Source organism: Colletotrichum acutatum (assembly GCF_030867785.1).
Source record: "Colletotrichum acutatum strain CBS 112980 chromosome Unknown BDZ83scaffold_23, whole genome shotgun sequence".
Lineage (NCBI taxonomy): Eukaryota > Fungi > Ascomycota > Sordariomycetes > Glomerellales > Glomerellaceae > Colletotrichum > Colletotrichum acutatum.
Window position 1 is genome coordinate 287,883 of NW_026849017.1, and position 12,571 is coordinate 300,453.

Genomic DNA, 12,571 nt, shown 5'->3' on the forward strand with positions numbered 1-12,571 from the left:
CCCAGGGGATGTTGGTTTGTCGCGGGGTTGACTCTGAATCTTCCTCCCACTTTCACACCTCAGAATCCCGAAATTCGAGATTGTTATTGCTAGTCGTGAATGTGACTCAAGTCGTGTTCAACTGCGGTACCAATGGGATGATTTGTGCCGGCATATGCGGGTTTAATACTCATGGCCCATCGTGGAGTAAAGTTGTCTGTGAATATGGGCTTGCTTTGAAATCGTGCTGCCCCTCCTCCCTCCCACTCACGGCCAGCGGACAGCGACCACGGCGCAATTGGATCGCATCGCCTCATTGCTTTCCGTCGTCTTCTGCCCCGCCATGAGAACGCTCGGGCCAATTTTTGAAGAGCATCGGCCCCAAAGTCGGCGCTCGGCCGCTGTAGCTGGGAGCCGCTCCATCAGCTGGCGCCATCTGGTGGTGCCAGGACGCTTTACCGAAGCTCCAGCTGATGGGATCTTATCATTATCATCACGTGAGGACGCTCCCGGCTCCAAAATTTTGGGAGAAGCTCAGGGTCAGCCTATTGAATGGAGATCGCCAACGAAGCCTTAGAACGCGTGACGACGACATTCCTCCCGAGATCCGACGACGACGCTTATTGCTGGCCTGCTCGTTGCCAGAACCGTCCGATTGACCAACTCGGTCCGCGAAATACCAAACCGATCGTGACCGTCGGCTGAGGCGGCCGGCCCAGAAAAACACATTTCAAGATGTCGCAAACCATCGGCCTGGTGAGCTTTCCCCTTTCCCAGCCTCCGCAATCATATACACGTCTCTCCATGTCCCCCGAGAGCTATCGTAACGACCAGCGTAGCTAATCCAATGTCCCCAACTCCCCAGACGCGCCTCTCCTACTCCCGAGTATGGCACCAAATCTCCGCCTCGGCGCCCCATGAGATCCTCTCGACCCAGCCGGGCGTCACCCCGCCCTCGCTGGGCCGCCTGGCCAGCCGCATCGCCGTGCTGCTGATGGGCAAGCACAAGCCGACCTGGGACCCGTCGACGGACTGCGGCGACTACGTGGTGGTGACGGACTGCGCGGCGCTGCACGTGACGGGACGCAAGAAGTGGCAGAAGACGTACTACCGACACAACACCCGTCCGGGATCCCTCAGGCAGGTGACGATGGACGTGTTGATGGAGAAGCACGGCGGTGCTGAAGTGCTGCGTAAGGCGGTGAGCGGCATGTTGCCTAAGAATAGGCTGCGGGAGAAGAGGCTTGCGAGGCTCAAGGCTTTCGAGGGGGAGGCGCATCCGTATAAGCAGAATGTTATCCGGTTTGGGGATGTTCCTGTGGGAAAGACTGGGTGGGAGGAGCAGATTAAGGCGATTCGGGAGGCGGATTCGCAGAGGATATGAGAGGGGTTTTGCTGTTGACTCTTCATGAGGTGCGACGGTTGTAAAGGGGTGATGGAAGGGGAAGGCACGGGCGAGGTGTAAAGTAAAGCCGTCTTGAGTCGGCGTGTATATTCTGTACGAATACGGGCATTCTCAAAAGTTTTGAAGTCCAATGACTCTCTACAATGTGGCGGTGTTTCTGATCGAGTGCTGGACTATGTCTGTCGTTGATGTGATCTGGCTGTTGGGATTAGGAGCTCTGCCTGACATGTGTAAGGCGATCCCCTGGAGACCTCTGAGGCTTTTGAAAGACTTCGTACCCGTTTCAATGGGTGTCGAGAATTTTGCTGGTCGAACATTGGCAGTTTCTGAAGTCTCCATATAGGCGAGAAGAGGAGTACCCGGAGGGGGGGGGGAAGGAGCAAAATACGTGCTGTGTAAGGGAACCTGCTGCTATTCTTTGTAGACTACGTGTGCTCCGGCAAGGGTGACGATGGTAACAGTATGAAGATTTGATGTATCGATTTTCTACTTCTCACGTTGTTTGAGATCTTGGGTGGCAGTGACCAGAATCGTTCTTGAGTTCTATTGCAGATAGACACGAGCTGTACTAGCTAAACCAATGCTGTTGATACATCCATTTGTGTTTATCCATTGTTGTTACTGGTACAGATTACCTATAATTGCCGTGATCAACGAAGTGCATCCAAAATCCATGATATATATGTGTGAAGACGCGTCGCCATCAAAGTTCAGAACCTCTGCGGTTGAGGAAGGCCGCCTCCGACCTTTGCGGCCGACCTCTGCGGTCGACCTTTCCGGCCACCGCCGCCGCGGCAGCTTGCCCATCCCGAATTGCATGGCGGTTTTCGTATCGAAATCACCATATTGAGTTGAGCGCGTGCTTGGGGCACATTGCGCGTATTGTGTAATTAAAAAAGTGTACCGTATCGTGTGATTTCCCTTGAAAGCCTGATCCCATTAAGGTCGATCTTTTGCGCCTGTAAAGCCGGAAAAAAACCACCACATATGTGTGAAGACTTGACGGAAATGCTCACTGTCTTGAGCTTATACTCGGCTTGGAGCAGAAGAGAAGAATACTCATCACGATACCCGTCTCAAATAGAAACGGAAACAAATTAACTATTCAAGTTTAATTGTCATTTGAGGAGCAGGATACAGAATGAGGAAGATCACTGAGAAGCGAGATACCCTTTCGCCTTTCCACCTTTTCGAGAAACCTGATATGTTATCATGGGTGGCTTCATCAAAGCTCGCCGTCTTGCCCATATTCTAGGATCAGTTCCAACGCTAGACGACGGTATCACTCAAGTCACAGCAAATCCTCTTGCAGAAGACAAATTTGGATGGGTTATCATATTCTAAGTCATTGCTCATTATTACTATAAAAGAACACCCGGCCAGGCTTGACCAGGTCATGGACGCCGGTAAATGCAAGTGGCGAATCTCGTTGGATTCTCATAAGAAAGAAAGCATCTTCTCTCGTCCTCAGTCTACAACCCCTCATCTCACTCGCTCAATCCACTCGCCAACTCACCCAAAGCTCGCGCCTACAACTTGGCGGTCTCGGGCTTGCGGGCGACCTCGCACTTGATGAGGCCGTTGGGACCAGACTGCGGCGCGTAGACCTCAGCGTCCTTGCCCGTGTTCTTGAGCCCCTTGTGCCAGCTGAGGTCGATCTCAAAGTAGTGCTTGTTGGGCAGGGAGTAGGTGGCCGTCAGGGTCTCGGGCACGGCGGCGAGGATCTGCTCGCACATCTTGTACATTGTGTTTTGCACGCTGGCGCTCTCGTCCTCGGCAAAGGTCTTCATGGTGATGTCGCGGGCGGCGCGCCACGCGGGGTCGAACTTGGGCACGGCGGCGCGGACGGCGGCCAGGTCCGGGAACTTCCAGGTCCAGGCGGCGTCGACGTCGGTGGACAGAATACGGTCCCAGGTCTCGGGGAGGGTGGTGTACTCGTCGCGGACGAAGCCGTGGAAGGCGGAGCCGGTGGACTTTAAGACGGTGAGCTTCTGGATGGCGCTGGTGAGGGCGATGCCGTCCTTGCGGGAGATGCGGGCCTCGACGTTGCGGGTCTCCTCGCCGTCGCGGAAGAAGGAGTGCGGGTGCGGCTTGCCGTCGACGGTCATGCGGGTCCAGCGGTGCTGGATGATTTTGACGTTGGCGGTGTGGATGTGGGCGTACGTCTCGAGGAAGTGGGCGCCGAGGATGGAAGCGAAGAGCTCCGGGGGGTTGACGGGGTTCTCCTTGGCCTTGATGTAGGTGGTGTTCTTGATGGAGTCGGTGGCGACGACGACGCTGTTGTCGGCGACTGTGTACGAGGTCTCGATCTCGCCCTCGAGGAGGCAGCAGACGGTCATCTCGGTGACGGTCTGGACGTTGCCGTTCTTCTCGACCTTGTAGACGCGGACGTTGTCCTTGCCGTAGCGGGCGGAGGCGAGGTAGGCGGCCATTGTGAATATGTGTGTGTGTGTGTGTGTAGGGGTGGGTTTGCGAGGTTTGGAAATGGGAAAGTGAACACAACGTAGGGGGTTTGGGGTATCACGGATGAGATTGATGGTATCGCAAGGACGAGATAAGATGAGATGTCGTTGTGAGATGAAGGTCGAGGATGGGAGCAAGGTGCCAAGTGGTTCGAGCTCAAGAGAGACTGCAAGCAAGCACTGATAAGGAAGTGGTTGTTGGTTGTTTGAGGGTGATGAGACAGAGGACAAGAGCAAGGTCACAAGAAAAGAGGTCAAAGGGGGCAGGATAGGTTTTATATCAACATCCAAGAGAAGAAAATGGTTGAGGTTCTCACTCTCAGATTAGCTTCGTTGGACGTCACCCACCACAGACAAGAGCCGGGCCGGAGATACACCAGCAAGCAGCACAGATAGCGTAGTCGCGTCTTGAATCGGCACGCAATGTTTGCGCTGTGCAAGCATGAAAGCTTCTGCTTGGAGGTACTAGGTATTGGGTGCTGGCATGTACGTACTGTGTAAGGGTGGCCCCGCGGGTCGGGGGTGCCAGGGCGGCAGGGCCCAATGGCCTGGCCGAACTGGCCCGATCGCTTGATAGGGTCCGGCTGCCGTGGGGTAGAATGGTCTTATTGGAGCTGGGTGGATCCCCCGGAGCCCGCCGATGCCCTTTGGACGCTGGGCAGGCAATTCGCCGCATGCAGCCGCTGTCTCCCTACGGCTGTCTGCGCCAGGGCGGGACCGACGAGAGACGCTCTGAGCCGTACATGCTATTTGGTAAAGGAGGTACCTCAGCTCCACGGAGCAAACGCCTCTAGCCTCTAGGGCTTTGAAAAAGAAGGAAAAGAAGACGAGAGGCGGCAAGTTCTGCCGTGACTAGCTACCGTAGGCGGTAGTTGATTTTGCACTTCTTTTTCCAGGGTCCATCTCTACGGGACCAATGAAGACTCGATGAGATCAAAGGATCTTACAGAGCCGCAGATGCTCGTGATGTACCTTGGGTGCTGGACCTCCAGTGGCCGGCTCCGCGTAAGGGCAGATATTTCATACAATGATGGAGAATGTACATGAACGCTTCGCAACCAACATGGGAACATCAAGAAATCCACACATCATGCAAGCCGTTTCTCTCAAAGCCCGTTGCTGTGCCGCCGCTCTCCGACCTGATGTGAGGTCGAGGTGAAGTGAGATGAGGTGATGCGAGGTGAGGTTTGGCCAAGGACGGGCGCGCGAAGGAACCGGGGGCCCCGCCATTTCGGGACTGTGGATATTAGACCGAAAGGCCGAAGATGCAAATCCCGTAGTGAGTGACTGATTCTGACAGAATCATTTCTGTCCATTATGTCTTGCTGTGAGAATGATGGAAATGTTTGGTTGGTAGTCGGCCCCTCGATCCTCGGCGTTGGTTCCTATCTCCCGCCACGAGTACTGGCAAGCCGCAAATCTGTTTGACACGGAGAGAGGTGGATGTCTCCGAGGCATCGAATGACTGCGGATGGGGGAGCCGGCCGCGTTTCAGCATTGGTAGTGGCCGTTGGTGCTGTGGCACAAGCAGCTTCAGACGGCAAGGGATTTCCTCGGGACCGTGGGTAGGATGGTCCATGATGAACTTCCATGGGCAAAATTTTCTTTTCTCTCTCTCTCTCTCTCTCTCTCTCTCTCTCTCTCTCTCTATGAAATACGAATGAGGTACGGAGATGGGCTCGTTCGAGACTGACTAGTCTTTTCAGGTTCGTTCAAATAAAAGCTGGGTCGTCAATCGAAGCCATCGTCGACAGCTACTTGCCAATGAAGTAGGCTCTCGTTTGAGGTCACGCACACCATGCTTGGGGACAGTTTGACGGGAATTATGAGGTTGCCCCAGCTGTCGTGGCCTAACTTGGGCGATCATTCTGGTAAGATGTTGGAGGTCGATGGTCGTTGATCGTCGAATGTCAAAGTTGGACTGGGTGGTGCCAAGAGATGCACCTGTATGCGTACAGATAATGGGGTCAAGGTTTCGTACCTAAGTATCTTACCTGGGGCTTATCGACAGCATGCCTACCTATCTTATCCAGGACGATGTACCACTTCAGCAGACGTATCGTGAGAAGGTAGCTAGGAATAGTAGGCATAGAGACTGCTGCAGCTGATGGCAACGTTCCTATTGGCTTCCCAGGCAGTCCTCTTACCGTCTGAGCCAAGCATAACGAGGCATGGTCCCCTATCTGAGCAAGTACTTGCACTCGACATCTTTCAAGGTCACCAAAGGGGAGAGAGACATGGTCCAAGCTTTCGGTGAGGGGTGAAGTGACCAGGAAGCGGGGCTGCTAATGGAAGGCTGCTTCCTTCCGCGTTACGGCGCATGCAGCAGCCAGTACCTTGGCCCCAGCAGCAGTAGAAGGAAGCGAAGGAGAAAGAGCGCATTGAGAGGGCAAGTTAGGTTTAATCATCAATTCTTTACAGGTACTCGGACAAACGTGCTTGATGATGAGAGACCTTAGACAGGCAGAAGCTGAGGTGTGTTGTACACGTGATCTCAAGTTACTTAGCATCAGCATTGAAGATAGATGATGAATGAGGTGAGATGGACTTGGCTGAGTGCGTGCATGGACGAGGCCCGACTCCAACAGTCTGAACCCGAACAATGGACTTGGGGCTGCCAAATCCGTACACACCTGAGCTGGAAAGTACTTTCAACCAACCTAACAGCCTACCGTCCCATTGCCTATTCCTTCCTACCTTGACAATCCCCAAGCCATACCTCGAATTTCTCACCTTTCTTCACCTCATTTGACGTCACCGCAGAGCTGGCCAGATACCTTCAGAGGCGAGCTGACGCGGACGCTGCTTACCCTGTCCTGAGAATCAGAGGTGCACTGAAGAGCTTGGACAGAAGAGAACCTCGCAACTTCGCGGCAGCTGTGACCGTGACACTGCACCACCTTGAGAAACCACCCCTGAACACCACCCACCTCAGACAACCAGTATCAGTGCCTTTTGCGGTCCATCCACGGGTGACATTGGCAGCAACCATACCTATACAGGCTGCGAGTGCGCAACCGTACCCGACTGTTAACACCACTGAACCACGCCCGCGGCAGCAACCCATGCGCATCCAGGTCCACTTCTGAAGCTGTGAGGACCAGGCTCAGTTGTTATCCGGCGACCGAGTACGCAGTACCTTACTCTACCGTCAACTGTGGGCCGCGAACGAGCACACGGCTGGAACGCCGCAGCACCACGCAATAGTCGAGACAACGACAACGGCGACGACTGCTTCCACTAGAACTCATCATCGATCGCGAACAACCCAAAGGCACAGATATCTCGACCGACCTCAAGCGACACCGCTATCGGGAACACCTACAACGGCTGGAACCTGCCAAGTTTCCCTACGAACGACCCTTTCTGATGCGCCAATCGCATATCCTCAGCATTAAACTCCCATCGCATCTCCACTCGGACTGACGTCCTGCCCTGCTCTTGGCGTGGCTCTGCGGGTGGCCGACCAACTTCGCCCATCTGCGCACCCAACTGCCTGCGACTCGAACATTCGCCCGATCAAAGCCTGCTCCTCCTCACCTCTCGCGCCATATTTCGACCGCCTGCAAATTTAAGAATTGTCCGAACCTCGATTCGAAACTCGTTACCCACCTACCGCGACAGAGCCTCAAGCAATCGACGACAGTCCTTTACTCCACGCGGACGAACCCCGACCACGACTACCCAACCCCTGATACCCCGATAGCGGATTTCTTTAAACAAATCAGTATTGAAATAACAGTCGCCCGAATGCCAGAACCTCCGGAGAAGCCCCGTAGCAAGGTGGTAACATAGAGAGGCATCGCCAAGATGCTGAGCGCCTCCGGACAGTCTCAAAAGGCGCTGTCGCCTCAACAGTCGGCATCGAGCGCCAATACCCTCAATCCACGTCCGAGTTTCGAACGCATAGAGAGCACCGGCGGCCTCCAGCCGCCATCCGCCTCTGTCAATGGATCGAGAAGTCTGGGCGCCTCGGGTGTCAGCTTCGGACCCCGAGGCTCTTCCCTCAACCCCTCAATCGCCCCTGGGAGCTTTAGTTCTGAGCTGCGCAGCCAGATGATGCCATCTCGCTCTGGCTCCCGAGGCGACATCTACAGCATCGATAAGGTCGACGAGGAAGATCCCGCCACGGCTGCAGAACAGACCCTAGCCATTCTCAAGGAACAGCTGAATCGAGAGATGAAGATCAAGGACGGAAGTGAGAACATGCTGGAAGCCTTGAACGCCAAAAAAGCAAAGCAAACCAAGGAACAGAGGGCCAAGGTCGAAGCAGAGCTGAACGCATCCAACCAGCGCATCAAGAATCTGCGGCAGAAGATTACAGACGCTTCGAGATTCAAGGCGACTCCTACCACACCCACAAGACAAAGGACAAATGAACCACTGTTTTCTTCTGCCAACAATGGCATGCGCTCACCTCCCAGCGCCTCTCGCAGTGGCGCTGGTTCGGACAATGAAGAGACGGCCGAGCAGTCACCAACCTTCCTCCTGGCTGAGTTGCTCCAAGCCCTTGAGCAGGAAGGTATGCCGCCAGAGTACTATGTTAGTCGAGGAAACAGTCTAGTTGATCTGTTCAGGCGGCATCCAACTCTGAAGTACGACCTGGTGTGGTCGGTATTCGGTCTTCGCATGCAAGTCATGCTCCTCAGTGAGGCCAGAGAAGTGGTGGCAGCTGGTTACCGAATGATTCGCTATGCCATTTCAGATGTGTCTTCTCTAAAGAAGATCCGCAGTCTGAATACTGACATCATTGTTGTGACGTGAGTTCAGCCATGTTTGTACGTTTGGCAAGACTGCGAGCCGCAGCTAACAAATTGTAGATCTTTGATCAAAGACCGAAAAGCAGATCTGGAGCGTGAACAGGCCCTGAAGTTCGTTCGGGCCTTCTTGGACGTCAAGGATGGAGTCAAAGAGCTTTCACGCGCTGTTGTGAGGACTATAGCCGCTGTTGCCGAGCAGGCTGAAGATCGCCTACGCTCCATCTGTCTGGAAACGCTTGCTGAAATTATGCTTCGTGACCCAGCCCTTGCAGTCGCCTCTGGCGGTCTTTCACCGCTCTCTGAGGCTTTGATCGAAGGAACATATAAATCGCCCGAATCACTCACGGCGTCTTATATGCAGATCTTGGATAACCCACAAAAGAGAATCTACTTGCGCTCCGGTTATGATCTGGAGGTTCTCTTCACGGCATTCACAGATATCATCCTTGCAAATGAGAGCTTACTGAAGCAGAACGCCAAGGCGATCACCAAGATCCTGAAGAGCTGGCCGGGATTGATGATGCTGACTATGCATGACTCTCGAGCCATCAAGTCGCTGCTCACTAGCATGGTGCTTCCACAAGCAACCATCCGAGAGACAGTCATTGACCTCATTTACCTTCTCCTCCGGATCAAATCGCCTTCATGGGCTTCTTCCTTCCTGGCTGGTCGTCGCCTAACGACATATGGAAGAGTAGCAAGCCTCAAATCAGTTCCGAACCAGACGCCCTCAGCCAATGCTCTGCCAGTGGAAGAAGATAGCGGAGAGCAAAACTTCATGGATCACTACACTGCCCTGCTTCTAGCCACATTTGTCAAGGCTGGTCTGCTAGAAAATTTGCTTCAAGTTGCCAGAACCAGTGACCCTCAGCTATCCAGAAAGACGTGTCTTCTGATTGGCGAGGTGCTGAAGCTGGCAAGCAGGCTCCTCCCCGCGACATGGAGCAATGACTTACCTCTGCTTCCGGAACTCTTCGCTGCGGCGACTCAGTTCAAAGACGACAACAGATTCGTTGCCTCGGGCATAGTTTATCAGATTAGCTCGGTGAGCAAGACGCTGTACAGGAGCACACCGTCTATCGCGACTGCTGGAACTCTCCCCTCCAGCGACAATCTCGCAGACATGCACCGTAAAAGCAACGCCGGGATTGTGGTTCAAGAGGGCGCGATCCGGCAGCTTTTGGTGGAGTCTAATGTCCTGAACAGCTCCAACTATTTGAAATGGAACTGGGATGTCATCTCGCGAATCATCGAAGGACCGCTCCAAGATGGGAAGCGCTTGGACGAGGTTAACCGAGTGTCCAAATTTATGAACAGGATCATGAGCTTCTACCGGCCTTTTAAGCACAGGTTTTCGGATCTTACAAGCAACAAGAATTCTCAAAAGTATGTCAGGGTCGGATGTACGCTGATGCACACTCTGCTTCAGTCAAATGAGGGCTTTCAGTACTTGCAAGATCATAAGATGTTACGGCAGATAGCTGAGTGCCTCGCTCAATGCGATCCGGTAAGCAAAAGACACATCGTTGGCGGCTTCATCAAGACACTGACAATCAACGCAGAGCAGCGGATTGACATCCACGGACCCAATGTTCTCCCCTGGTCGACTGCAAAGCACACTTTGCGCAGGATACTTCCCCATGCTCGGAGTCCTAAGTGGTGATCCCAGGGGCTTGGAGCTTCTACAACGCTGGAGAATGTTCAACATGATGTACCACATTCTCGGACACAAGCAGCGCCCTGACTTGATCAAGCTGCTTCTCTCAAACTTTGACTACAGCATCCCGGGACACCCACGAGTGCTTATAGAACAGGCACTTACGTCTGGGACGAGGGAGATTCGCATCACGGCGACGAACGCGCTGCGAAAGTACGCCACTCGACCTTTCGATGCATCGCAGCCCTCCCACGGCAAGATTGACTGGAAGTGGGCTATCGAGAAGCTGTGCGACCAACTATACGACCCCGAGGTAGAGGTCTGCCGAACCGCGGTTAAGATCCTCGAGAAGGCATGCAATAAGAAAGCATATCTGGAGTATGTCGTCCAGTGTCGTCCGACAATGGACCACTTGGGAGAGATCGGTGCTCCTCTCCTACTGCGGTTCCTGTCCTCGTCCATTGGCTACCACTACCTCGACGGCGTTGATTATATCAGCAATGAGATGGATGACTGGTTCCTCGGTCGAAACGACTCATATGTCGGTGTGATCGAGACCAGCCTGGCCAAGGCATTCCTAGAGAATCCGGAGGAGCATCAGAACCGTATGAACATGGTGGAGGAAGTTCAAGCAGACGCCGAGCCAGAGAATCACATTCCACCGCACTTCTATCGCGAGCTTGCACGCACTCAGGAGGGGTGCAAGTTACTGAGCGACAAGGGACATTTTGCCGAGTTTGCCAGCACGATCAAAGAGTACGGTATGCAGTCGGAAGACCCCGAGCTCATGCTAAAGGTCAAGGCCTCCATGTGGGCTGTCGGCAACGTGGGATCCATGGAGCTCGGTGCCCCTTTTATCGAATCATGCGATGTTATTGAAGACATTGTCAAGATTGCTGAAGAGCACGAGGTGATGAGTCTGCGTGGTACCGCCTTCTTCGTCTTGGGACTAGTCTCTCGATCCGCCCACGGTCTTGAGATCCTGTCAGAATGTGGATGGGATGCAAATCTTTCACCACGAGGAGAGTCGATGGGATTCTGCATCCCCAACAACTTGTCCAAATTCTTCTCGTTCAAACCCTGGAAGCACGCTATTGCCTCCAAGATTGCGTTGCCAGATACGCAAAAGACCTTTCTAACCCCGCCACCCCCAACAGAAGCACGTCCGCCTCTAGAGAAGGAGGAGCTGCCGGCCTTCACTAACGAAGAGGCCATCAACCAACGAATCTTGGATCTCGTTGTCGACCTCGGCAACATGGTTCTGTACAAGCGGGCGATGGGTGAACTGATGCAGATCAGGCAGCACAAGGTGGCAGGGTTTAGATGCCCCAAAATGTTCAAGCGCGTCATGACTATGCTGGAATACAATCACTACCGCCTGCCTATCAGACGAATGGTTCTCGAGATGTTTGATAAAAACGTTCTCAGAAGGATTGTCTTTGATGAAGACAGCGATAGTGGATCTGACGACGAAGATGTCGACGAAGATGAGGAAAACGCATCCTCGGGCGACGAAAACCGAACAGAGAGGCAGCGAAGCATCTCAGATCCATCGGAGCTGAAGGCGGAGACGGAGCCTCTGCCGAAGGCGGAGCGATCGGACAGCATGAGCTCATTTGATACAGACAGCTCAGCTGACTCGACGGAGACCGCGTAAGGTTGTGTGATCCGTTTGCACACAGCTGCTCATCGTCAAGAGACTACTTGGCATTTGAAACGGAAAGGTATCAGTGGATTTCGAGAGGCATCATGATGAGGCGTTTTGTTTGTTGGCTTTTCTTGTACTATAACTCGGGACTTTGGGGGAGTGGATAAAGTCTCCAGCTGAGGTTTTGGCCGGCAAAGGGACCTAGAGAAGCTACGGATTGATATTCAAGGACAGGATGGAGTTGGTGGCCATCTGCGTATCGATTCTCAAATGGTGTAGGTAGGGAGGGACGGTGTCGACACGATAGGCAAATCAAAAGTGGCTTGTTTTTCTCATCTCTCTTGCTCAGATCACTCATCCTTTTATTGCCAGTGCTGAACCTCGAGGGAGAGGGTTGTGCATACAATAACGGCAGCCATGATGCGCGACTTACCAGTAAGACGCAGTAAGGCGCGGTCACAGTAAGGCGTGGGAACACGAGGAAGAGTTTGCAAGTCGAACGTTTTATTGAGGTGAGCAAAAAACTAAAGGGTGCCCCGCCCCCACCTGAGTGACATCTTCGACCCGCGACCGATCCGTCGTCAGCCGTGCCTACCCCGTCCTCCGATGATGTCCGATCCCTCTACACGGAAAGAAGCTCCGGAGAGTTGATTGCTACCT

The 12,571-nt window shown here is 53.7% G+C and overlaps 4 protein-coding genes across 4 annotated transcripts; 2 read left to right on the top strand and 2 right to left on the bottom strand.

Moving 5' to 3' along the window:
• Window positions 1–714: 714 nt before the first annotated feature.
• Window positions 715–1,363, top strand: BDZ83DRAFT_572102 (50S ribosomal protein L13; the record flags this gene model as incomplete). The annotated part of the gene is made up of 2 exons (XM_060504467.1): window positions 715–735; window positions 845–1,363. 2 exons carry the CDS (start codon window positions 715–717, stop codon window positions 1,361–1,363), a joined length of 540 nt encoding a protein of 179 aa, XP_060367655.1.
• A 1,550-nt stretch (window positions 1,364–2,913) lies between these two features.
• Window positions 2,914–3,816, bottom strand: BDZ83DRAFT_649468 (uricase; the record flags this gene model as incomplete). The annotated part of the gene is made up of 1 exon (XM_060510282.1): window positions 2,914–3,816. The coding sequence occupies one exon, from the start codon at window positions 3,814–3,816 to the stop codon at window positions 2,914–2,916; it is 903 nt and encodes a 300-aa protein (XP_060367656.1).
• Window positions 3,817–6,600: 2,784 nt separating this feature from the next.
• Window positions 6,601–7,043, bottom strand: BDZ83DRAFT_196807 (uncharacterized protein). Its single transcript, XM_060501632.1, has one exon. It carries the CDS (start codon window positions 6,917–6,919, stop codon window positions 6,653–6,655), a length of 267 nt encoding a protein of 88 aa, XP_060367657.1. The 5' UTR covers window positions 6,920–7,043; the 3' UTR covers window positions 6,601–6,652.
• A 613-nt stretch (window positions 7,044–7,656) lies between these two features.
• BDZ83DRAFT_717679 (Rapamycin-insensitive companion of mTOR, N-term-domain-containing protein) lies at window positions 7,657–11,920 on the top strand (the record flags this gene model as incomplete). Its single annotated transcript, XM_060511973.1, is given in 4 exon segments — window positions 7,657–8,606; window positions 8,667–10,113; window positions 10,169–10,405; window positions 10,421–11,920. 4 exon segments carry the CDS (start codon window positions 7,657–7,659, stop codon window positions 11,918–11,920), a joined length of 4,134 nt encoding a protein of 1,377 aa, XP_060367658.1.
• Between the last annotated feature and the right edge of the window lie 651 nt (window positions 11,921–12,571).